The following is a 25978-nucleotide window of genomic DNA, read 5'->3' on the forward strand; positions in this document are numbered from 1 at the left end:
GTGGAGGTGGGTTGGAGCCTGGGCTCTTGGGGTGGGGTGTCTCAGAGGGTCTCAAAACACACATCCAGCTGTTACAGCTGCTGGGGTCAGACCACCCTGCAAGGGATTTAGGAGAGCCAGTCTGGCATCCTGGATTACAGCTTTCTGGAAGCAGCTCCTAGGTTTGCCTCAAATGCCTTGGAGTCTGTCTGCCCTCACAACTTCTTTCCTGTTGAATTATTTCCTCAGTAACTACTTTGCTTCTTTTATTAAGGTTAATGTTACTATGCAAGGATAGCACCCTAATGGTTACCTGTGAAGCATTCCAAGGTAAGGTCTCCATCGCTGTGGGGATATGAAGCTACCTGGAAAAAAAATGTGGAGAACACTGAAATTTTATTATGTGAAAATTTCAGTCTGCCTGGTGGAAACACTTATCTGCCCTGGAAAAACAGGATGCTAAGAAAGTTGTTTTAATATTCAGTAACTTTATCTTCAGAATCTGATTTTGTATTCAGCACACAACAATAGTTTTCTCATCTTCGCATTCGTTTTCCTCTTGTGTGGTCTGGAAAAGCACAGAAGTGACTCTAGAGTCCCTGGAGCTGCTGTGAAGGCTGAAAATGATATCCTAGATTTACAGGAAATGCAGAAAGGAGGAGGAACTTGTTCTACCTTTTCTTCTCCTTTGTCTTCCTAAAAAAGTTCTTTGGTTTCTTTCTGATGTGTAAAGTTTTACAAATCAGTGAGCCTTCAAGGTTTTACCTTTTCTGTGGTGGTTTGTTTCTTTCATCTTTTGATGACTTAGAGGATGTGCTGGTTGTTCACTGAAACAAGATTTAGTAGTATTCAGGTAGGAATTTTCTTTTAAAATATTTAATGCCTTCTGTTAAGCAGGTCTCTCATGAAAATAAAGCTGAATAAAAATCTGTGAATAATTAAAAAAGTCTCAGCCCCTCTCTTTACTTGCTCAAAGATGCATCTTTGCGTCTTTAGGGCTCATCTGCTGTGCTGTATTTTTAAGGGTTTTTTCACTTCTGTTTCTGAACAAATTTAACTTTCTTTTTCCCATTAATTTTTTGTCTGTTTGTTTCTTGCTTGGGTAGAATAAAAGGAATAAACATGAGGAAAACATCTTTGTGTATTGTAAATAATTAAACCCTGTGAATTCTAGTGTGCCTTTCTAGATAAGTGAGGCATAGAGCCTAAGGTGCCAGGTGTCCCTTGGACTTGTACTAATGAAACTATTCCAAATATAATGAAAATACAGCCAGGTAATATGGGAAGTAGTCCATTAGGAGAAGCTCTTATAAATATTCCAGCCATAGGAAAAGCTGAAATCAGCCCTTGCAATTAGGGATGAGAGGCAAATCCATGAGGAACCAGACTTTGTTAATTGTGCTGCTCACAGAACCTGCTGCTTTCCTGTGTGCCTTTCCCTAAAGAAAACAAAGGCAGGAGCAGGCCAGGTTGTTCTGGGACTGATCTGCCACCACAGAGCCTTTGACGTCATGTCACGCTTGCCATTGAGGGACTGCCTGTCTCGTGTGCTTAATTTCTTAGGGAAAATCAAAGACATGCAAACCGGGTAATTTTCTTTAGTTTATCTTGCATGGCATGATGCAGGTCATGACAAGGAAGCAGCTTTAGCTTTTGGTTGCTGGGGATTTTTGGTCTCACTGATGGCTTTTGACTTGATACAAAGATTTGTAAGTTGTAGTATGTAGTATTTGAACACTGAAATACTGAAGTATAATAAGATTCTAAATAATCTTAATTTGCTGCAACTCTGACATTAACAGTGTGTTGAAGATCTGGGAATGTCTCTTTTATGATTACATTGATAAGTAGCACTCATTCTTTCCTGGTGCAATTCTGAAATGTTTATTTTCTGTTTCATTGACAACTAGCAAAAATGATCCGTCTGGAAAGTGAAATCTTTGTTTAAAAACTCCTCAAAGTAAAATATTAGGACTGTAAAAATGGTGCAAAGATTTTAACCAAAAATGCTGGTATTGGCTATTAAGAATTCTGGTGATTTTTATTTTCAGCTGGTGTTTACACCTGTCTGTTCTTTTTACCCAGTGACTCTGCATTGCTAAGTGACCAAGAGCAGGCTTCTATTTTACATTGTAAATCACCAGAAAGATTATTCAGGAAGGATGCAGACACCAGGTGAATTAGCTGTTTAATTACTCTGCCCTCACTGGGATGAGTTAACTCCTTTCACTGTGTTCTCTGGCAGAAGGATAAACTAATTTTGTTTAGTTTATCTCAAAATGAGAATATGCCAAAGTGAGCTGAATTGATTTGCAGTTAGTATGGGCTAAAAGAGGACAGTGGCAAGTCAGCAGAGCTGCAGGAATGATAAAAAGAGGGGACTACTAAAACCAGTGTTAAATCCTGTATTGTAGGTACCATCTCCTCAACTTCATCTGCACAGCCCAGGGGTGAAAACAACACATAGCTGGTCAAGTTCTTACTGTAGGTTGGAACACAAGGTATTCTTAAAAAGGTCATGCAGATTTTGCAGGGCTGACAAACGAGAAATAGTAACCATTTCTGTAATGACCAGGTTAAGTGTATTTCACTGGGATGTAAACAGAATCTCAGACTTCTGCAGAGCTTTTCCTCAAAGCAGGATTTTTTGCAGCAGATCTGTTGACATCAGTTCCAGTGGCAGGTTGATGGCAGTGTGAACCATCCTGTGATTTCAGAAATGACAAGCTGGAGCCCCGTACTCTGCAAACCTACTTGGCATGATGTATATAAATGTGTAAGCATTTGCTGGGGATTGTGTTGAAGTTTTGTTCCATTTTTAACTTCAGAAATAACTGCAAGAAATAATGGAAAAGAAGGCAAAATGATGCTTCTGAGGAACAAAGTGGTATTTTTTAGCAACCCAATGTGAAGTGGGTGAAATTCAGCATGAACACAGCATGCTCTGAAGTGGAAGAAATTTTGTCTTGTTGCAGAGAGGATCGATGTGGTGATAGAGCACTGTGTAGCAGTAGAAACTGTTGCCTCCCCTCTGCAGGCAAAATTCTCCATAATTTCGTCTTGTGGTCCTTCAGACTGGTCCATTTTGTTTTGACATACTGCATGTTGTGCTTTGTTAAGTGTGGGTTTTTTCAGGGTTGAATTTAGGAAGAGGGAATTAGCCTTGAATTTCTTTGTGATTTCTTCTTTTTATGTTTTCATGGTTGTAAATTGGGAAAAAAGAACTTGGGAAATACATGACCTGATGATGGCTCTTTATGTCTAGGAAGGAAAAAAGTGTCTGCTTAGCCTCCTTCTTCTCTTACAACATAAAGGGAATCAGGAAAACTGATCTGTTTGCTGGTGCTATCTAGCTCTGTATAATTACTGTTAAAAGGTTTGTTTTTTTATTTTTTGGATGCAGTTTTGTATACCACAGTTTTATATAACTGTGTGGTGGAGCAGAAGGAACACGATCATGTTTCAGATCTTGTAAAAGTCTGAACTCCTCTTGTATGTTTGAATACAGTTATGATGAAAGATAAATTCCAGAAAGGGACTTAGCTGTTTCCTTTTTTCTTTTTTGGTAAAGTGTACCTGATATGCTTCAATGTGAATGGTGGCAAATATATGGCAGAATGAATACAGCAATGCACTGCCTGCTGAAGTTGAATAGTGGCAAAGGTCTGGGTATCAAAAAAAGGCAGCAGGTTGCTGCATCTCAGTTTTTGCTGAGTAGGGGTGCTCTTGTGTTTGGAACTAAGCTCAGTTCAAAATAGGGTTTTATGAGGGTTAACACTGCCTTAAAAATGCTATTGTGTTAGATTTCTTGAACTAGGTAAAGCCAGAGTACAGGCTAGAACTTCAAGGTTTTTTGTGCTCCCTTTTAAAGTTGTATGAGTGCTTCATAGTTTTGAAGGTAAAACACCTTTATGGGACAGCACTGTTGTCCTACTTTTACAAATAACTACTTGGTCTTGCTTCCCTAGATTGCCTGCTCAAGGTTACACAAGAGTCCTCTGGTGGAACAGGGAATTATATCTAAATGTTTGGTGTTTAAAACTTGAAGTCTGATTTCTGGATTATCCTTTTGTAATAGAAAGGGAAAACCTATACTTTTCCTGTCATCCTGCTGAAATTAATTGAATTATAAGTATTAATACCCTGATTTTGATCAATGCTTTTAATTCTGTTTACTGCTTCTTTTTATTTTTAGGCCTGTACTGGTATTGAAAATATTGATGAAGCTATAACGTTGCTTGAACAAAATAACTGGGATTTAGTGGTAAGTATTCTAAGAAAATGACTTCATAGATCAACCCCACAAACAGTGACATGGCATCTTGCTAAGACAGCTGGTAGCTTTATTTCAAATTTGGGGGTGTCTGGTGGCTGGGACAAACAGGCTGTTATGTGCAGACTGTTTCTGGTCTGTTAAAGCCTCATCTCCAAGTAAATGTGATCCTGAGTTAACAAACCCTGCTCTGCTGTGATTGTCTTCAGGCTTTTTTCTTTTCTTGTCCTCTAAAGCCATGTTTCATATTGTGTTCAGTTTCCTCTTGGCTTCATTTTGTAAGAAGTGTTATGAAGGGTTGTGTTTTTAGAAGACCTGTGTGTACACACGCGGGTTTTTGAGGATTTGCCTTCCTGTGGACGAAATGGAAGATAAAACAACTTTTTCAAATTTTCATGTGCTTTTAATTTAAAATTAGGATTGTTGTTCTTCTGTTGTTTGTGGTTGTGCAGAATTGAGTCAGAATTATGATTAAAGCCATAACTTTATTTAGATTTTGTGCTTTCCAGACACCATTAAGTACAAACAAAAAACCCAGCAAGCAGTCATCCTGAAAAATCTATTTTTCAACAAGGTTCAGCGTGCAGGCAAGTAGGAGGAAACCAATAAAACCAAGAAAAGTAGTCTTAGGTGTTTTAAGACTCTACATAGGATTAGTAAATAAAGAAGCTATTAATCCAATTTCTTAAAGTTTAGAAGTGTAAACTACACAAATGTCATTAAAAAGTGAGTGGTCTTCCTTTCAACTGTAAAACATTTTATTTCCTCCTTTTTTTATTTTTTTTTCCTCTTTTCCAAATGAGTGACCTTTGGACCAGTCCAAAATATCAGAAAGTTATAAAAAAATTTGATTTCCAAAATTGGCTACAGATATACTTTCAACTGTAACCTATTGTAGAAAACAAGTACAAACTCCCAACACTTGAAACTAATGTGTTAAAATGAATGCAGTCTTTATTTTGCAACATGTCAAGGTATGAGCAGAAGTGAGACAACAGTGAGCAGAAGGGAGTGTCTGTCATCAGTGGCTTCAAACAGAAAAACCCAGATGTGTGTTGAGTGTTGGAGTTAAAACATCTTGTGTCATAGTAGTGACATGGCATGAGCTCTTTTGAAAATTCAAGTGTTTGCTGGAAGGCAAGGAGCAGCCTTGTGCATTCTGTTCAGGTTGTGAAGTTTCCAGTACAATCCATTAGATCTGTTGGATGTGGTTTGGGGGATTTGTAAATTGTGTGCATTACAATAAATGGCCAACAGGTTGGGTTGAATGAGAGAAGTGCCATGAAAAATGGTCAGAACAAATAAGTCTCTTCTGAGACTCCAGAATGAGCAGAAAGCAGAGTGAAGTTTCTAAAGCTATGAGAACACCTTTAAATGCTTAATTTTATTATTGATTACTAGATGATCTAGAAGTAGAATGTAGAGAGGAAAGAAGTAATGACCCAAATGTGCAAGCTTAAAAAAGGCATAAAAAAAAAAGTAAGAAAGGATAAAAAATTAGGAATGCAAGAGGTACTTGAGAAAGGTACATAATTTTTGAAACTAGGCAGAAGAAGAATGAGAGGTATGTCTATGAAGAGGAAATGGTAAGTTGCAGAAGAAAAAAAAAATACTGTTGAGGAGACTGTAAGTGAAGGAGATGCCCTAAGGGGCTGTCATTAACAGGACACTGTGAATGAGAGGTATGTCCATGAAGAGGAAATGGTAAGTCGCAGAAGAAAAAAAAATACTGTTGAGGAGACTGTAAGTGAAGGAGATGCCCTAAGGGGCTGTCATTAACAGGACACTGGCTCATTTTTATTCAAAGCAGCCTTTGAATAAAAAAGGGAGTGGGAGTGAAAGTCAAATCCTGCTAATCTAACAAGGAGGTAGAAGCCAAAGAATGAAGGAAGAGAAGAGTGAAGAAAGGGAGTTCCTGGGGTGTGAGAGAATCAACTATGTCTGTTAAGCAAGGGTTTTTAGCATTTCAGAAAAACTTGAGGAAAGGCTCAAGACTTAAGAGAAATGTAGCATTTTGTATTTTGGAATTAAAAGTGCATGATCCACGTGTGGTTTTGTGGTTGGTTTTCTTTTTTCTTTTTTTTTGGTTGGGTTTTTTTAATACCTTAAATTCAATAGTCAAGTACAGGTTCAGTGCCTAGGAATTGGGGAGAGTTAGTTTTAGTTGTTTTTGCTGAGATGAAAAACTAAAGAAATCCTTTAGTTTGGCACTAAATATGTCATTCAACTCAGTGCAAAACTTATTTTTGATTTCTGAGGAAAACCACCAAGCTTGAAGACAGTAGTGAAGTAATGATGATTTTGTTAAGGGCTCCTCTGCCATCCTTTGGCCCCCAGTGTTAGGTAAATGGGAAGAACACAATTTCTTTTTTCTCTAATTTCACTTCATTTTCTGCATCTGATTCAGAGGCTTTTAGATGTCGATACCTTTACTTCTATGATGTTGTAAGTAAAATCTGAAGTCAGTATTTGATGATTTGATGAGGAAATCTTCTGTGAGGCTAAGTAGAAAGCTAAGCAAATCCCATTTGGATGTCATCAACCAAAGTTCAGGGGCACTCCTGCAGCAAAAGGGGGAAAAACCAAAAACATGCGGAAGTTCTTGTCTCAAAGAGATGTTTACTCTTGCTTTTCACTCAGCCTGTCTGTATCTCAATTCCATGTTCCTGTTTGGGGAAAAAAAGTTGTGCATTATCAGAGGCTGTGCTGAAGACCCAGGTTGAAGATTCCCTTGGGCACCTGTTGCTTCTTGAACTCTCTGACACTCAGCTCAAGGGTGTTGTTATTTCTCTGGGACTTCAGCCAAAACAAACAAAAGAAGGAGCCCTGGTGAGCTGGAAAGCAGAAGGATCCCAAACAGAAACAGAGAAGTAGGTACTGACATGGGCTGACAGAGAAGTGCATCAGAATGCGCAGAGACAGCAGAGGTTATTAGGTTCACGAAACAAGTTCCTTACATTGTGCTACAAGTACTGTGTGTTTGTGTAAGCTTTTCTGAGGATTACTTTGTTTGCACTGGAGAAGTATTCCTGCTGATTACTTTGTCCCTGCATTTTTTCCCCCTGATCTTGCTAGAATTTAGTATTAAGGGTTAAAATGTCACCAATATCTTTCCTATTATTGTTACTATGTTCTGTATCTTTTGGACATTTGGTTTTACCTTTAAACAAAGCTGAACCTGGGTTATGTGTAAGGCTCTCCTTTCTGGGTTTAGTTTTTCTAATAGTCACTTTTGGTTTTTGTTAAGAATTAAAAAGAATTCCTTTTTCTTTTCAGTTTAGAACTGAAACATCAGCTTCCTGTTTTTGAATTTTAAAAGATTACTTACCCCCAGTTAGAAGTCTTCATCTCTAATCCTCTGTATGGGATACTCTAAGACAATATAAACTGCCTCTGATTTATCTTGAGTTGGGTACTAAATAAACTGGATTTAAATGTCTCAGAGTTGTATATGTTTTATAGTGCTCAGAGCAGTTGTATATGTTTTGCAGTAGCTGCTTGAAGCAGTATGGGAAGCTGTCTTTCATAAATGTTTGGTTGCTTGGCTTTGTTCAAGTGCTCAAAATAAAATTGGTCACAAGAGTGCTGCAGAGGAATTAATATGCAGTAAAAACTGCTTGGTGGGATCATGAAGCCTAATTTTGCCAATAATTAGTTCCCCTCTGGTGCATATGACTTGGCCTTTGTGGTGGTCTGCTGCATATAGAGCAGCTTTGGGTTTTTCTGTGTGAGAACACTGTAGCCTAATTACAGGGCTTATTATAGGCTGGGCGACGAAATGTTTCAGATGTTCTATGAGATACAGAAGATCAACATAGATAATGTAATGATCTCTTCAGGCATCCTGCTATAAATGGATGCAGCTCTCTTAAGCCTCCCAGGGTTGCTGGTATGTTATTTCCTGAGTGTCATTTCTTTCAGCTCTATTAATTTAAAGTAATTTTTACCATCTGAGGAAGCAGAAGTTAGGAATTTCTGTGTGTTGTAAAGTCTGGTGGTTTTCCCATTTAGACTCTGACCTTCTCTTTTGGCCTGTGAAGGTAAGAATGACAGATAAATGCATCTTAAACTTTATGTATGAACAATAAAATAAAAGTGTGAAAAATTCCAACTGTGTGTCTGTTGAAATGCTTCTGATGATGGTACATATTTAAAGGAAAATCACCCGTTAGTGACTTGACCTTATGCTCTGTGAACCTTTATATGTGTGAGATTATTACACAGGTGAGAGCTCTTTGCTCTCTTGAGATCCAGTGCTTGAATCTGTGCATGAAAGTAAGTGAAGTGTTCTGCTCTGCCTTTCACAGATTTAATGAAAAATTCAAGTCCCTCATATGCAGCATGACTTCATATTCTGTACTGGTAATCAGAGCAGGATTTTTGAATGAAAAGCAGAATTCACCACACTTCATTTTCTGCTTTTTCCAGGATGGCCATTTCTGTTTTTACTTCTGTTCCCTGGTTTAAAATTGTTTTTTTAACATTGTAATACAGGTACTTTTTAGAATTACTTTAAGAAGACAATAAATTTCATCAAAATAATGGGGAGAGAGGGGCGTTTATTTTCCAGTATTCAATTCACTTGTAAATATGTGTATAATGATTGCATGTATATAACCCCCTCCCTTTTTTTATTTTCAAAATGACCTTCAAAATAATGACATTATTTTCAAAATGTGCCTTCCTGCTCTCCTTGGCTTGATTATTCTATATTCTGGTAGAGGATCCAAGGCACAGTATAACTTCAGTAAAACCAGCAGTTTAATGCTCCTGGAGATGGGATGACTTGCAGGTCCTGTCATACTCAGGTTCCAAGAATCACCTGACAAGAAGTGATTCTCTATCTTGGAAGGAAAAATTGTATATTTTGAACATCTGTTTTTATAAAGCTTCAACTCTCAACTAGAACTTTAAATGGATAGCTTAGACAGATGGAGGTTTTTTTGCATATTGCTTGTAAACTTCTTGGAAAATAATATTTGCCAAACAGGATTTTTTTTACTCAAAGTACCAATTTTGTATGTCTATTTACATCTATGTAATGTCTTTTGGAAAATAGTAACCAAACAGACAAAAAAATTGAACTGAGAAAAATCAGGTAGGACTTGGCAATTTTTTATTTCTCTTGGAGGTGCCCATTTAGGTGGGCCTGGCAAAGAATGGGCTCTTGACAGTTATCAGCAATCTGTTATTTGTATCTTCCAGTGCTCTAACCAGTAACAATCCTTTTGTTATAGGGTGTAGCAAATTTCAGTCCGAGCAGGAAAAACTGATACACTTAGATTGTCTTTTGTCTTCTGGCTCTGCTACAGCTTTGATGTGGTCTCTCTCTCTGTGTTATTTTGATTGATTTCAATTAGTCTGCCTCCAGAAACTAGGTGATTAATCTGAGTTTGGCACACAGCCCTCTCTTTTCCTTAAATGTGGGGCAGTGTTCAGTGTATGTTTATGTCCTGTGTTCAGCAGCTCTCCTGTTGCATTGCAAGGCTGCGTTTCAGTGGCTGGGAACCAGGACTGCACTTTGTGGCCATGGTGTTCATCACACTGGCCCTTTGATTTTGTATTGCTGACCTGCTATTTTCTTTACTTTAGAATTGCATACTGAATATGGCACAGATTTGACAGTACTCAAACGGGGCAAGTGAGATGTTCAGGGTATGTTCCTCTCATTAGGACTAAATCTGAGGGATTTTCACTGTTGGGAACACGGGCTTGTCTGTGTATTAATAACATTCTCCCTGTGGTCAGATGAACAGTCACATCTGCCTACTGGAAGCTGAGGTTTGCATATTTTTTTTTTTTTTCCAGGAAAATTTAAAGTTTTGTTTGAGACAGGTGTTCTCTTGTGGATCTGGGTGTCCTGTGGAACATGTTCTTGTCAGCTCAGCAGGTTTATTCTCACTGTTACTGCAGTGAGGAGCCTGTCCACCATTCAAAACCCTCCTGCCAGCAGAGGGAAGGAAGAAGGAAGCCCTGAGTTAAATAATCCCAAGGAGGGTTGGTGGCTGGGCATCCCACTGGTGCAGGCATCCCATGGGCATATGGTGCCTGTTCTCTAGGAAATTCAGGAGTTGCGGGTTTTTTTGTATGTTCAACTGCAGCATGAATCTTTCCTTGTAGGACACAATTGTATATGAACTTGTCTTTTACAAAGGACTATAGAAATTCCCTTTGGAAGTCTTTAATGTATTTTCTGTTAAATATGGGATCCCTGCTTGCAAAAATTTTTGTATTTCTCATTCTCCATATTTCCAGCGTTTTGCAGCTTTCAAAGTGACATTTGTGTGTCTTGGAGTAAGCTCAGATGGATGCTGTGTATTTTATGCAGCTGGGTGGTAGCACAGATGAGTTGTTGATTCTTAAAAATAGTATTAAATTCATTGTTTTTACTTTCTTTCAAATGCCTTAATCTTTGGTAAAACACATTTCCTTTTAATGTATTTCTTTCATGGAAGGTTATATGAAATGTGTGGGTCTGTAGGCAGTTGTAATCGTGGTATGACTTTCCACATAGCTGTATGCTCATTCATCCATTTTAAAAAACCCTCAAAGCAACCCCCAAAAAACTGCTTTATTCATGTGAAGGTAACAAAGGGGTTGTGAATTATGTATTTTGTGGCTGTATTTTGTTGCTGGGACAATGTATATGAAATTTTAGTTCTCTTTCTGACCAGAAAGAGAGTGGAGAAGATTTTTAGGTAAAGCTTTGCTGGCAATATGGTAAAGTAAAATGTAAATTTTGTCTCTCCTTTTCAAATAACAGATGGAATTTAGTTACTTAAATAATTTAGAGTTTTAGTTACTTAAGAAATAACCTCAAGTTTTTCTTGTACAGTGATCAAACAAGCAATGGGACTAATATATTTAGATTTCTGTTCATGGTAAAAGACTCTTGTCTCTTTTAACAGAGACTTTTGTGTTCTGAGAATAAACAAAAAGCAGCACCTGAGATCCCTTAGTACTGCTGGAGCTCCATGGATGCATCACCCACCTACCACAGTTTTTACAAATACTTTTTTTAGAGGTGCTACCTCTTATTGGTAGTTTTCTGTGAAGATTGCTTAGCGTTCATTTGTCCTGAGACATTCAAATTTCAGAACAAATTTCTAGAATATACTCATAGTGAATTGGCTGGTATGAGGTATCTGTAGTTTATTACCCTGTGACTGTGACCTATTTAGTTGAACTAAAAATTGCACACATCTTATAAACACGTGTTTGACAAGTGTTTAGTCTGTCATTGAGTCATGTTGGGACTGTGTGAGTAGGAGAAAAACTAAGTAAATTATTTAAGAACAGCATCTGTGCCAGTGCTGTGGCTATTTTGGAAGTGAATGTTACTTGTGAAAATTTTTACCACAAAAGCTAGGAGCAATCTAGAGCCATCAGACTTTCAAAGCAGAGTGTCTTAAGAATTTATATACTTACAATGCTATTGGATATCTGAGCAGTTTCTAGTTTTATTTCAATGAACTCTCCTTAGCCTGTCCTGGGTTGCTGTCCCTCTAGCAGTACAGCACTGGCTGTTGGAGAAATACTGAGACAACTTGAAGGTTACATACTTCATCTTGGGATTTTCTGCTTTCCAAACTTTTAAGCTAAATCTTGCATAATTATTTTTTTTTAATTATGGATTAGTGATTAGGCAGTTGGCTGACTACTGCTGGGGTCATTGGAACACTGTTGATATTTCATATTATTATGGCTTTTCAGCGAAGGGGCCTTAGGCTTTTGGCAGTACTTCTATGACTTTTTGTGTCCTGAGTTCTTGTGTCCTGAAATTTCTTCCCTGGTGGTTCTTTCTAAGAACTAGTATATTACAATGAATGACTAAAAAACCCCACTTTTTTTTTAATATAACTGAACAAAAAATATATTGTCATGAGGTGGCTGATTCCTAAACTTCGCATTTTAGCATTGCCATTCAAATTTACATAAAATTATTAGGAGAGGGGTAAAAATATGGGAGTTCAGAACATTTTCCAATATTCATATCAAGGCATAGCTTTTGATTTATCTGACTCTACTGCTTTCTATCTATTGATGTTTTAAGGAGTAATAAAATATGTTTTGGTATTGAGCATTCCTTTCTTTCAGAAGGTGAAGCAGCATTAATGTCAAAGTTGAGACATTCATGACTAAGGCAGAGGTACCTGTATGTGTGTCAAAGCAGAGACACCTCATGGGCTACTTTCCCTTTCTATGTGAATGAGTTTTGAATGGGTTGTTGAGAGTAGATTATTTTCCTTTATTCCTGCTGAGCTACAGTCAGCTCAGGTACGTGCTGATCCTTAAGCTTCTTAGAAATCTGTACGTGTTCTTTACTTTCACTATGCCAAGAAAACACATTCAGTTATGAATTTTTTATTTCCGTTGCACTTTGTCGGGGGAATTAGGCAGTGACAACACAGAATTAAGGAAGTCTGGAAAATGTAGTGGGTTTTTTTTTTTCCTCAGAATTTTAGAAGGATATCTAACTGCTGAAAGGCTTCCTAGTGCATTTAGGCATGTTGTAGGAGTCACAGGAAAAAATTTGCTGAAGCCACCAAAGATGTAGGGAGAAATGGGAAACCACATCTAGAGTGCTAATTGTAAACTATTTCAACGCGTGCTCTCTTGCTGATGAAGTGAATCATCTGTATGAATGTATTCATGTGGCATTTTTTGATGAAATGTTAATTTTTTGCTTTATTAGCAATTCTATTGTTTTGCAGCTTTTCATGAAGTATATTTGTTGTAAAGAAAGCAAGCTGAAATAAAGCAGAATGCATAGAAGACATTTCATTGTAGTTCAATTACGGTTTTTGGTTAAATTTTAACCACGATGGGGACAAATGTTGTCATTCTGTATAAACTTTGTGGGTGTAACTTCACGTCTAGCACTTGGAAATACTTTTGAGACTTGCAAAGCTGGGGAGATGCCAGCAAGTATAACATAAGCTACAGGAAAAAGCTGAGTCATTCCTTTGCCTTGAAAAACCTGCCAAAAATAACACAGGTAGAGATTGCTTCTCTTACTACTGAGGCACAATTAGCAATTTTGTTATTTAAATATTACTGAATTAATTAAAAAACCTAAATGGAATAATATTTTTTATTACTTAAACTCTTAGCAGTCAATTTTTTGTAACCTCTGAAAGTAATGGTTTCAAAGTAGCTGTGTGTGCAGTAAGGTGATCTTGTTTGTAAAAAACCTCTTTCTGGTTAAAGCGATTGGTATTTCTGCAGAAGGTTTTGTGGAATTTCTTGTTTAGAGTACACATCTCAGACTTGCTTAGAACAGATGAGATTTGGTAGTTGGATAAAGCTGTTCAGAAGCCACATTCCTCTGCTTGGGAATCTCAGGGTCCGATCTGGATGTCTTGGGGCAGAAAGAAACGTTGGTTGGTAATTAACACAGCTGGTTTCACGAAACCCTTGTTGTATTAATCCACATTGACTGCTATATTTGTCTAATACTTACAGGATGTTTTTGTCAGCACCAGTTACTAAAACTTCTGCTGTTTATTCTGAATTTTCAACTTTCTTATTGTTGTAAACTGATTGCAAGAGAAGTCTGTGCATGGTCTTGCTTTTTATCCAGTTTCCCAAAATCACAGTATGAAGGTCAGAACAAATGTTTTGATGTGTCTGTACCTGCCAGTACCCATTATTACCAGTTCTGTTAAAAATCACTATTTGCAAAAAAGAAAATTATTAGAAGAGCATGATTTCAAAACAGTTACTGTTATTACTGGAATATTTGCATATTCCAGGGCAGAGCCCTGGGAGTTAGTTTCATTTTAAGAAATACTTCTTTGCTCAAAAGGAACTAATAAACCTGTGCACTTCTGTTTTGCTTTACTGTTGCATGTGAAAATATGTTCCTTTGTCACTTAGATTTGTGGTTTGGAAGCAGTTTGAAGTTCACTCTTGCTTTTTCAGTACTTTCATGGATGCTTTGTCTCACTAATGCTTTTGTTTATCATTTAGTTTGTTGCTTTTCCTCATTTTGGATAATATTTTTTCAGTTTTGGGTTTTGTTTCCTTTCTTTTTAAAAAAACCCTTCTCTTGTTTAAAAAAACCCCTTCTCTCAAGAAAGCATTTGGAGTTCTATTGTTCATTTATTTTGTTTGAACATGAAATTTTAAATCTTTAGGATAAGAAGTTTATCATGTGAAAGCAGAAAATTAGAGTAGGAGTATTGTGTATCAGGGAGAATATCACATTTAGCCCAAATTAGGAGTAGAATGATTTGCAATGGACTGACAGTTGTAAACAGAGTGTTATTAATGATCCCTTTTTTGCTGTGGAAATATATAATAAAATATAAAAGACAAAAAAAAATTATTATGAATTCTTAATGAGGGCTTTTTAGTGCATTTTGTTACACTTCTTTAAACTCAGTAAATCCTGAGTGATCCTCAAGCACAGATGAATACAGGCTGATATTTCCAAAATATAACAGCTAGAATTTTTTTATTCTGCAGAACTCAAAACCGCAGTATGTTTGTCTTGTGTGTCATCTCACTCTCTGTACTGAGGTTTTGTATGTAAGTTTTGGTATTGTATTCACTTAAAGAATCAGAAAAATAAATCTAAGATTAAATACTGAAAGAGTCAAAGATTAAAACAAGTTTTTCTTTGTTCTGAGTATGAAACAACAAAATGCCCGGTTTTTTGGTTATAATTTAAAATGCTGTCATACAAGTGGCTAACACCTCTTCCTGTCTTTGCTTCTGTTAATGTAGAAAACAGCATGGGGTTAACTTTCTACATTTGTGATGTGAGGGAAATTGTTTTTATATTGAGAAGATATTAAGTGTGTTAATAGGAAGGAGAGGCAAAATGAATAGTAAAGAGACAAAATGCAGAACTTTGGGGTTTTTTTGCTTGTCAGATGTGTTAAACTGAAAATAAAATCTGAGTTTGTAGCATCTAAGGGAGAATATAGATTTTTGAGAGCTATAATAAATGGATCCTCTCATCAAAAAAGCTTTTACTGAGTTTCATAGAAATAATTAAATAGGTGGTTTATGAGGCTATTGCCCTAAGTTGAATATGCAAAAAAATTAATAATGATGTAAATCTGTCAGAAAATCAGAGGGTTGGAAGAAAATGCCCCATGAGCAAGTTACTCCATTGTAATTCCCTGTGACTTTCTGAAGCACTTGATGCCATTTTGGTTGGACATCTTTGGATTTTGGATCATCTGCCATGGCAGTTCCTATTGCTCTGTCTCGAGGTCTCATTTGTGTACTGCGTTTGTTCAGTGTAAACTGACTTTCTGAAGCACTTGTTGCCATTTGGTTGGACATCTTTGGGTTTTGGATCATCTGCCATGGCAGTTCCTATTGCTCTGTCTCGAGGTCTCATTTGTGTACTGCGTTTGTCCAGTGTAAACCTCCTCAGTTTTTAGCTAAACAAATGTAAAGCTCTGCAAGGGCTTTGCTAAGGAGACTCAAGTGGTCTCACCTGCTGAATGCAGTCAAACCTAAATAAGGCTTTTGGAATTCTCTGGGAGCAGCTTGTGCTGGTTGTGTTAAGCTGGTGTGGTTATTTATCCCAGTGAAACTCGTGCATCTCTCATGTGTGCAGGTTATTTACATCTCTCCAGCCTCCTCCTCTGAAAGGATTGTTCTTCCAGCACTGTGCTGCTCCAGCTTGCTTTCTCCTTTTGCTTATGGATGTCTTTTCTGGTTCCCTGTTTTGAAGAGCTGATCTTGCTTTGTCCTTTGTAAAACCTCTTGCTCTTCACTGGGGTGGAGCTTCCAAAGGAGATCTTCCAAAGGACAGATACAGGGGTCTGTATCTGTCAGCCAAAACCATGATGTGCTGTGGAGGTTGGGAAGGAGAGGGGAGGAACACGAGGTGGCCACTGAGGAAGAGCTCCCTCTTCACCTATTGCAAAAGCCTTTAGCTGCTCTTTTGCCTGGGACTGCCTTTAACTCTTAATTCATCTAAATATCCCTTTTAAATTCTGCAAATACTGGAAATTTAAAAACTACCTCCGATCTGTAGTTTGTGAAGAGGAAGGAACCCCTTGCCTCGTTTGAATATTCAATCAGTGTATGTAGACTTCTGCTTTTAAATAATATGATTGGTAAATCCAGTCCATCTTCAAGCTTTGTGAAAACCACAGAGTACTTACAACTTACGAGTTGAATGTTTGTGCTGTCTAAAACCCCACATTGACCCTGGGATGAGAGTCACTCTAAGATGTGCTTCATTCCTTTTCCATGGTTAGCACTAGAATGGTGTATTTTGAAGGAAGTCTTTACAACTTATGAGCTGAATATTTGTGCTGTCTAAAACCCCACATTATTCACAGGACCCTGGGATGAGAGTCACTCTAAGATGTGCTTCATTCCTTTTCCATGGTTAGCACTAGAATGGTGTATTTTGAAGGAAGTCATTGATGTTGTTACAATAGTTAATTAAGGAATGGCGATTCTTGGTTTTCTTTCTAGCACTGTTTTGTACTCATAGAAGATAGTCACAATTAGTCAGAACTGACTAGTCAAGTTAATATTCTCTTGAAGAAAAGTTCTAAATTTCAGTGTGCTTCTCAGTGTTCTTCAGGTACCTAAGTAATTTCAGAATGCCACAGATTTTTTATGATGCCCAAACTTTTAACGAATTTGGTAACAATTCATTAACCCTATTGCTTTCTTTCTCCCTATGTTTTTGGGAAACAGAAAAGTTGGATTGAATATATTTTAATACTGTAACCTGGAAGCGTACTGATGAAAAAAACACACCAAAAATATTGTCACTTTGAACCTTTGTAATGGGCACTTGTCAGTCTAGTGTTATGTCACATTCCTGATGTCCTTTTCATTTAAGAAACCCCCAGGATTCACAATATGTTTATCAAGATGACCTGTACTGTTGGATGGTGGAGTCACAGGTGCTTGAGACTGGAAGTTTTTTCTGGATGTCACTCTGGCCCAAAGCAGGTCCAATTAGGTCAGGTTATGCAGTACTTAATGAATTTTTAAATAAGCTGTTCCAATTCCTGGCTATATGATTGATATCCCCCTAAACAAAATGTATAAATCAAGAAGAGCTACATTCACTTGATAATTTAATGAAATTATCAAGTGAAATTATATGAAATTATATGAAATTATAAATTGTATTAAATTATATGAAATTTAATGAAATTATAAATTGTGGGCCTGGTAGTTGTTTGAAGGTTGTCATCAAAAGAGGAATTATTCTGTTTCAGGATGGGGGACAGTGTTATGGCAGAATTTGTATATGGATTTACCTAGGATTCTTGGCTTTGGGAAAAATCTTCTGAATTACCCCTGTAATTCTCCATTTAAGGTGAACTTCACTGTTTAAATAGTGATAGCATTAGCAAGCTGTGGTACCCTGGATCCAGCAGAGGCACTCGTGGATATGCAGTTGAGAGCAGCAGAAGCACAGGGTGCTGCTTCCCTGGCATCACTCTCAGCAGCAGGTTATGGGGAGCTGAAAGAGCTTTCTGATCCAAACATGGTTTCTTTATATTAATAACCCATAAATAGATCTAAAGCACTGGTTATTGACATTGTTTTGAGAGTAGCACACATTTTAAATGACTATAAATTAGCTACACAGGGTGCTTTTGGTGATCAAAGTTCCCTGTTTGGAGAGACAAAAAAAAAAAAAAAAAGTAATATCTTGAAACGTTTGCATAACCATAGAGATGTGAGCCTCTCAAAGGGGGCTGACACTGGGGAGGAACAGCCTGGAGCAGATCTTGCCTTAGTAACGTGTTCTTGTTTTAATTTTTATTTTTTTTATAGTCACAACCTTCTCCCAATGAAATTCTAAAACAGATGGTTGTTCCTTTTTCTTTTTTTCTTTGCAGGGTCTACTTATAGCTGTCTTGTTAGAACATGGATATTTAATATTTATGCAGTATGTACATGTGCACTGCTACCATTTGCTGTCTACGTTATTTTAGTCTTCCATCTTGCTTAACAAACAGTGTCTGGACTCTTCAGTTTTACAGTGTGGTTAATAGAGGTCTTTTCATCAAAAAAGCACATAATGCTTCTGCTGTTTTTTCTTACTCCTGTGCCCCTTAAATGTCATCAAGTTTACAAAACTGGGGATATATGAACAAGTGAGTTATTCAGTTTAAAAGAAAATAGCTTGAAGCCTCTACTGTACTTAACCCCTCAAACTAGGCTCAGAAGAAGTTTGAGCTGATTTAATCCTCTGAGACAGAGTTTTGACAGAAGTGTGAAAATACCACATTGATGTATTTCTTCACAGCTGAAGCACCCTCTTTCCCCCAAGTAACGAGAATTTTGTTGCACCAGCAGATCATTATTAGTGTAGGTTCTGTTATACAAAACCTGTGTTTGCTCTCTGTATCTTAACAGATGCAAAATAAAGGATAATTTTGCTCTCAACCAACTTTTTCTGTTGATTGACATAAATTAAATGTATGTTTTTGAAGAGTATGGGAGCGAGAAGCCAATCCAGAAAAACCCAAATAAACCAAAACCTCCTACTCTTTCCTGGAGGTTTATTAGATGAACACCATCAAGAGCTGTGTATAACTGCAAAAACCACAATGATGATAAATGAGACATGTTGTTAGAAAGAAACCACTGATTATTACCATGCACAGTGAATAAACTGATTTAAAACCTGATCTGGTAGGGAACTTTGTTTTCACTGTAATTTGATACAGCCTCATGGGTTGTTGCTATAGCTTATGGGTACCTCTGACCTTTTCCTTCTCTGCTTTTTAAATAATTATTAATGCAATATTTGTTTCTAAATGCAGGATAAATCTTATTGCAGTATCACAGTAATTTAGCTGAGTTCAGCAATAAAATGTTCTGATTTCATGTAGCCTTAACTATTAATGGAAATTGTAAAAAAGTCATGTTTATCTATTCAGAGAAAAAGAAACCATAGCACTTAAATCTAGATTGCATCTATTTTTGTGTTTATTAAGCACTTACTTAAGCTACATTTTTTTAATGTCAGTTTGTACAAAAGATGTTGATAGATGATTGCTGTCAGTAGTTCAGTCACAGGGTATGACTTTGTCCTCCTGGAGTACCAGGGAATCTTTGAACTGCTAGAGATCAGTGTTCCCTTCTTCACTGGGGACCAGGCACTCATTCACCAGGTGTTGTGGCCAACAGGTCAGGTGTATCTGACATATGAGGATGGATTTTAGAAGTGGTGAAGGTCGAAAATGGAGGAGTTGCTGCTGGCACAGTAGAAAACTGAGAGTAGTGGGATGCTACAAGCTCTCTTTAATCTTACTGTTAAACCTTCTGATGATTTGGACAGTGTGGAATGGTATTTTAACTGCATAAACCCTGCTTAAAAAATACTTCCTTTTCTCCCTGAGGATAGTTTAAATTTTTGGGATGGTCCCTGGCAGCCTGAGGAGGCTGGGTGGTGTCTGTGTGAGAGGTGTAGGTGTGATGGAGCTGCTCGTGAGCACATGGGGCTGGCAGCACACAGGGTGTGTGCAGCCGGGCAGGGTTATGGGCTGGGCCATGGCTGGTGCTCCTGGGGAGCATCAGACTTTCTGTGGATGTGCTCTGAGGCTGCCTGGGCTGTTCACAGTTTTCTGTGTGTGTTTGGAGTGATGTGTCTCCTGTGTGAGTACCAAAGTTTATTCCCAGGCTTTCCACCTGGGAAATCCATCACAGGATAACCAAACAGGAGTCTGAGCTTCAGCTCATGTTTGTTTTTCACTTGGGTATGGTTTTTATTTTATGTAGATCCCATAATGATAATATCGTTCACCAAGAATATTCACTAAATAGAGAGCATTTTAGGGCATGTTTTGAAACAAGCTAATCACTCTTCAAAACATATTATAAAAGTTCTGATGTATTTTCATTCTGCATGCTTGACTCAAAATTTGTTTTCTCTTTTCAGGCAGCTATAAATGGTGTTATACCACAAGAAAATGGCATTCTACAAAGGTAAGCACAGGGGACTGGAGTAGTACATGAAGAGAATGATGCTGGGTAACAGTTGCTTTTTTTTCCTTCCTGAATCCTAAAAAGATGACATAATTCTCCTTTTAAAGCTGTTTCTGGAGCCACAAATTCTATTCCTGGCAAAGCTGATTTAACATTCAGTTTTTCCCATACTGATAGAGGACTAGCTCAAACATCTGTTCAAAATAGTTAACTTTTATTTTATTTTCACTGGTGGTTAGGTCATTCTTTGCAGGGTTGTCTCTTTACAAAGACTGGGTGGTATGCTTCTGGCTAAATGTTTCTTGTTCCTTATGCGTTTATAAAGGTATTGATATTCCATGCTTTGCTATTTTGGGCCAAAACCATTTATACTTGGTTTTTTTTCCCTCTTTTTGTTTGTAAAATTGAATTACAAGCAGCAGAAACTGTGATAGATAAAGTAAGGTTGTTCCCTTCTAAAAGTAGTTTTACTGATTTTCTTTCAGCTTCTGAATTAAATTTTGGCTTGCATACTGTTGCTTGCATATCTTGAACTCACTGAAATTTGATCTTCTGAGTGCTGATGAGGCAATTGAAAACAGCAGAACAGGAATTAAGCTACCTGAGAGAGACAGTAAAACAGTGTTTAAATATTTGTTCAGAAAAATACTTAATGTACTATTTAAAAAATGTCAAGGATGAAATAAGATACATAATATAGGTAAAGTGGTGTTTGGCATCTCTGTCAATACTTACTAATTCAACAGAGTCAGTTCTTGATTGAGGATAAAACTATTTGCCCAGTAAAGTTACTAAATATATATTTGCTGTTTAGTTCATGTGAGATCAAGTCTATCAGAAAGTTACTAAATATATATTTGCTGTAAGGCCTGTTTAGTTCATGTGAGATCAAGTCTTGGTTGTGTGGAGCACTCTTTCTGCATGTAAGTTGTGACCTCAAAGCATTTCTATCCAAAATCCCAGAATGTTTGGTTGGGTAAAAGAAACTGGGGAATAGTTAGAGTAGTTAATGCCTGTCTTCAATCACAAGGTGGTCCTGGCCCACTTATTTTTTTCATTCATTTGATTAATTTATTAATTTTTAGAAATTATTAGATTGTCAAATGTGTTTCAAATGGGTATTTTTGTTACTTTGTTTTTGTCTTGTTTTGTTTTCTTCCAGTGGAAGTGGTTTAAAGGGAGGCTCAGAAGATTTAGAAACCTGGTTTCCAGTGGTTTCCAGAAAGGGCTTATTTTACTGATGTGGGGCTGTTTATATTCTATTAGAGGTTGCTAGTCAGACATGTAGGATGCCTTTTGTGGTGGAATCAAATAGAATTAATGCAACTGGACTTGAAGCAAGTTAATTTATTGAAGAGAAAAAACTACACTGTTGTGTAGTTCAGTTGCTTTTTGTAATCCAATCCTGAGAACTGGGATATCCATTGCTTCTTGGGTCTACTAACAGAATTGTTACTTTTACAATTGTACTTAATTCATACTTGCCCACCATGTTGAAGCAAATAATGTATCACTTGGTATGTATAGTTTTTAAAATACTGAACTTAGACTGTTTCCTGTACTCCTTAGAGCTCTGACGTGGGCCTTTGACTTTTGAGCCATAGGTCTGAGAGTGTGGGTCTTTGTAGTTGGGCATTCATCCTTCTGAGCATGCTGATGTGAGAAGTGAAGGAGCCCCTTGTTTTACAAGCATAACATGTTTTTCTGTTTCAAATGTGAGAGGCACAATGATGGGAGTAGCTGAGTACTGTTGCACTTTTGTGACATGCATGCCATCCACATTTGCACTTTTTAAAGTTCAGACCTCCTCTAGATGACAGACTTGACTTGCTCTGTGAAGCATTTCCACTGAGAATCTCATGGTATCTTTGAGAACAGAAGGAATTTTTGAAATAAGTTCTGATAAAGAATGGAAGTGAGACAAGTTATGTTGCAGCATTTCTGAAATCCACCATGAGATTCTGTAACTGCCCAGCATCTTCCTGGTAAGAACATCTAAAAGGCAACACCCCAGGCTTACCTGATGAAGTTTCTTGCCTTCCAAATTTGATTTCTGTACATCATAGGTTTTTTGTTTGTTTGTTTTTTGTTTTTTTTTTTTGTTTTTTTTGCCTGGCGTGATATTCCTGAAATGTCATGTTTCGTTACACTTGTTTCCAATCCCAGTTACATGTTTCCTGTGGAGAGGCTCACTGAGGAAGATGGAGTTCTTCTGGGTAGTGAGAGTATTCCGGTTTATTCTGACCTGTTCTGCTGTGGGTATCCTTAGAGTCAGGTATGGAGATATCCTTATATGAATCTCCAGGAGCCTTGCAGGATTCAGGATTTTGAACTTGAAAGCAAGCCAGAATTCAGCATTGCATTACAGGTGTTTTCTTCTTAAACACATGCTTCATTATCTTAATTTATTTACCTTAAACATGTATCTATTTTCATATCTGTCTGGTTTTTCACTAATTTGGTGTGAGAAAATACCTATCTGGGTGCAGAATTTTGAGCTGTATTTCTTATTCTCTTTTCCACTGGATACTAGCCCAGTGATGTAGAAACTGCTGGTCGTTGCCATGGTGCCAATTTTTATATGGCCACAATACTCCTGGAACAGGAAACAATCCTTCTCCTCAAGATACTTCTGGTATTAATTACACAGTGGATTTTAAATGTTTTGTTTATCAGATCAATGCTCCTGAGCCCTGAAAGGTTAAAATTGCTAATGAAAAAGTTATTTTTTCATTTTTAATAAGCATTTTTTTCAGATACAGCAGCAATAATTCGAGAGGTATGTGATCTGATCTCCTATAGTGCTCCTGAGCCCTGAAAAGTTAAAATTGCTAATACAGAAGTTATTTCTTCATTTTTAATAAGCATTTTTTTCAGATACAGCAGCAATAATTCGAGAGGTATGTGCTGGACTGTAGTAAGTGAATAATACTGTCATTTTGCTTTCCTAACTTCTGTCTAGACATGCCAAGCTGTTCTGGTGAAATCATCTTGTTTGCTGTCTTTCAGTGAGTACGGTGTAGAGACTTTGCACGGACCAGCGTACGGCCCCAGCAGTCACTCTGCTGCAGCTTCCTCAGCTCCTTCCTCCTCCTCAGCATTTCGCCATGTAGTGCCATCTAGACAAATAGTGGAAAGACAACCTCGAATGCTTGACTTCAGGGTTGAGTACAGAGACAGAAATGTGGATGTAGTACTTGAAGACAGCTCTACAGTTGGTAAGGATTTGTAAAAATGAAATGAAAGCTGCTGCTGTGAAACTGTTAAAAGGACAAACTAAAAAGATTCAACCCCAAAAATCCAAGTCCTAAAGCAAAGCAGAGCAAAACCTCTCAAAAAGAAAAAAAAGATCCCCCCAAAAATGCAGCCTCCACAACTACTAACCATTTTCAAATCTCTTTGCAGCTTTAAAAAAGCAAAATTTCACTAATCCATTGTAAAGGTTAGTGATCTATCAAATATTTATTTTGAAATCTAGTTTCCTTATGAACTTGCTTCAGAAACAAAATGAAGATTAATGATTAAGTTGAGGCATGAAAATGTAATTTGGGATAGGATTAGTGTAGATGCAAGCTATTAATAAGTGGATGATCTTGGCATTTCCTCTTTGAATCTGTATGGCATCTCTTTCTGCACAGGATTAGTGACAAGATTAGAGGAATTCTTCCTGATGTGAGGAACATCATTGCATTCTTCTTAGTTCAATTTTTATTTGACTCTTTCATTCAAATTAAGATTAATTCTATCAGTTTTATTGTCTTTACCCTAAAAATGATGCAATTTGAAGCAGTATGTTAGAATTATGCTAGTGTTTCAGAGCATGTTATTTTTTACCTTCACCAAACTGGGAGTTAATTTACTTCTGCTAAGGAAGAAAAGTATTTTAATTTTTTTACTTTTAGTGAAGAGCTTATACAGATCCAAATAAGGAGCTACGTGAAGGAATAGTTGATGAAAGCAATTTTCTGTGCTGCAGCCTTTTGTCTGGGGTGAAATTTGGAAATTGAAACTTTTGATCCTCGCTTGTCCTTTCGGCAATGGATTTGGTGTTGGGTGGCGCCACCTAGCGGTGCTCGGTTTGAATTATCCATGGGTGTTTTCTGTTTTCCTTTGTGCTGAGTTACATCCATGGAAATGAGGCATCAAAAACTGACCAGATCAGATTTTTTCAGCTGTGCTGTTTTGATTTTTCTTTTCTTATTGGTTTTTACCTGAAAGCTGTAGGGCAGAAGGCAGTTCGTGTAGAATTTCTATATTTTGGGATATAAAGATGGAAGGCAGCCTTGTGTTTAAAGTCCTGGGAGAAGTGAGCAAGGCAAATTTTAGAACTTCAGCTGTGGAATTGAGGAAAGAGTAGATTTTGCTTTTATGGGGATCTGCTTGCCCATGAGAGGCTGCCCAGGAAGGCACAGGGGCCCAAGAGAGCTGGTTGATCTTCAAGACAATCTCTTCAAAGCACAGGAACAGTTCCTTCCAATGTGCAAGAGGAGCAAGCATGGCAGAGGGCCAGCACAGAAGAAAAAAGCATTTCTGGCTGAGCTAAATTCAAAAACAAAGTAGCCAGAGCTGGAAAGTAGTGGTGGGCTGTCCAGCAGGAGCACAGAGGTGTGCAGGTTTGGAGCTAGGAAGGCCAAAGCTCAGCTGAAGGTGAAACCACTGGGGGGTTAGAAGGGTTTATGTAAGTACATCAGCAGGAGGAGAGAGGCTAAGGCAAATGTGAATGTGTGTTCAGTGGTGATTGCTTGGAGCTTGGTCTGTGAGAAGATTATGGAGTAAATCTTTCTGGAAGCACTTTTTGACCATGGGAGAGAAAAGAATGGGATTTGGAACACCCAGCATGGATTTACTAAAGGCAAATTGTACCTGATCAGTCAGCATTATTTGCCTTTTACAATTTGATGACTGGCTCAGTTGACAAGGGGAGAGAATGTCACTGTGGCTTTAGTAAGGCTTTGATGTACTCAGCTGTTGTATTTTTCTAGTTACAATGTTAGGATGAGAACTGGATAAAAAACTGATCAAAATAAATCTTAACATGCTCAGAGAAGTGGCTGATATTCTGGAGGGCAGGGCTGCTGTTTAGTGGGTCCTGGACAGCCTGGAGAAATAGGCTGATAGAAGCCTCCTGAAGTTCCAAGAAAATAAAGTTGAAGTCCTGTGTCTGGCATAGGATAACTCCATGTTTTCCCCACCTGCTACCTGGCTGAAGGCTGATGGGCTAGAAAACAATTTAATAAAAGGGATCTTGGGTGCTTCAGCAATGAACTCTTGCAGTGAAGAAGACCTGCCATGTCTCAGGCTTTGCTGGTGAGACTGTAGCTGGTGGATCCCAGGAAATCATTATTTCCCTCTATTCAGCACTAGCCAGACTGCATCTGAGGCACTGTGTGGTGTTTTGAGGTGCTCACTAGAAGAAAGATGATGGCATCCTTCAGTAAGTCTGGTCAGGGTTCTGGAGCTCTGGGCTAACAGGAGGAGAGACACAGAGAAGAGGATTTTTCCAGCCTGGGGAGGAAAGGGGAAGGTGCAGACCTGACCTCTGTCTGCAGCTGCCTGCTGGAGGATGTGGAGAAGATGGAGCCAGACTTGTCTTGGAGGTGCATGAGAATGGGAGGCAATAGACACATCAAAATTCACATTAAAGAAAAGATTTTTTCTTTTGTTGTGAGGGTGGTGAAGTACTGAAACTGGTTGGGCAGAAACGTTGTCAGACTTCCATCCTGACATGTTCAAGAGCCAGCTGGACAAGTCATTGACTAAACTGGTTTAATTAGACTTTTGAGTTAGGCT

At 37.8% G+C, this 25978-nt stretch overlaps 1 protein-coding gene across 1 annotated transcript in view; it reads left to right on the top strand.

The window, feature by feature from the left end:
• The window catches only part of FAF1 (Fas associated factor 1), a 152780-nt gene that overhangs the window by 13264 nt on the left and 113538 nt on the right, over window positions 1–25978 (top strand). The window contains exons 2-4 of the mRNA XM_041421439.1: window positions 4175–4243; window positions 20142–20188; window positions 23198–23406. Of these exons, the coding sequence (XP_041277373.1) occupies window positions 4175–4243; window positions 20142–20188; window positions 23198–23406 (325 nt within the window). The remainder of the gene's footprint in view (window positions 1–4174; window positions 4244–20141; window positions 20189–23197; window positions 23407–25978) is intronic.

This window comes from Onychostruthus taczanowskii, unplaced genomic scaffold, assembly GCF_017590055.1.
Source record: "Onychostruthus taczanowskii isolate IOZ18803 unplaced genomic scaffold, ASM1759005v1 scaffold7, whole genome shotgun sequence".
NCBI classification, from domain to species: Eukaryota; Metazoa; Chordata; class Aves; order Passeriformes; family Passeridae; genus Onychostruthus; species Onychostruthus taczanowskii.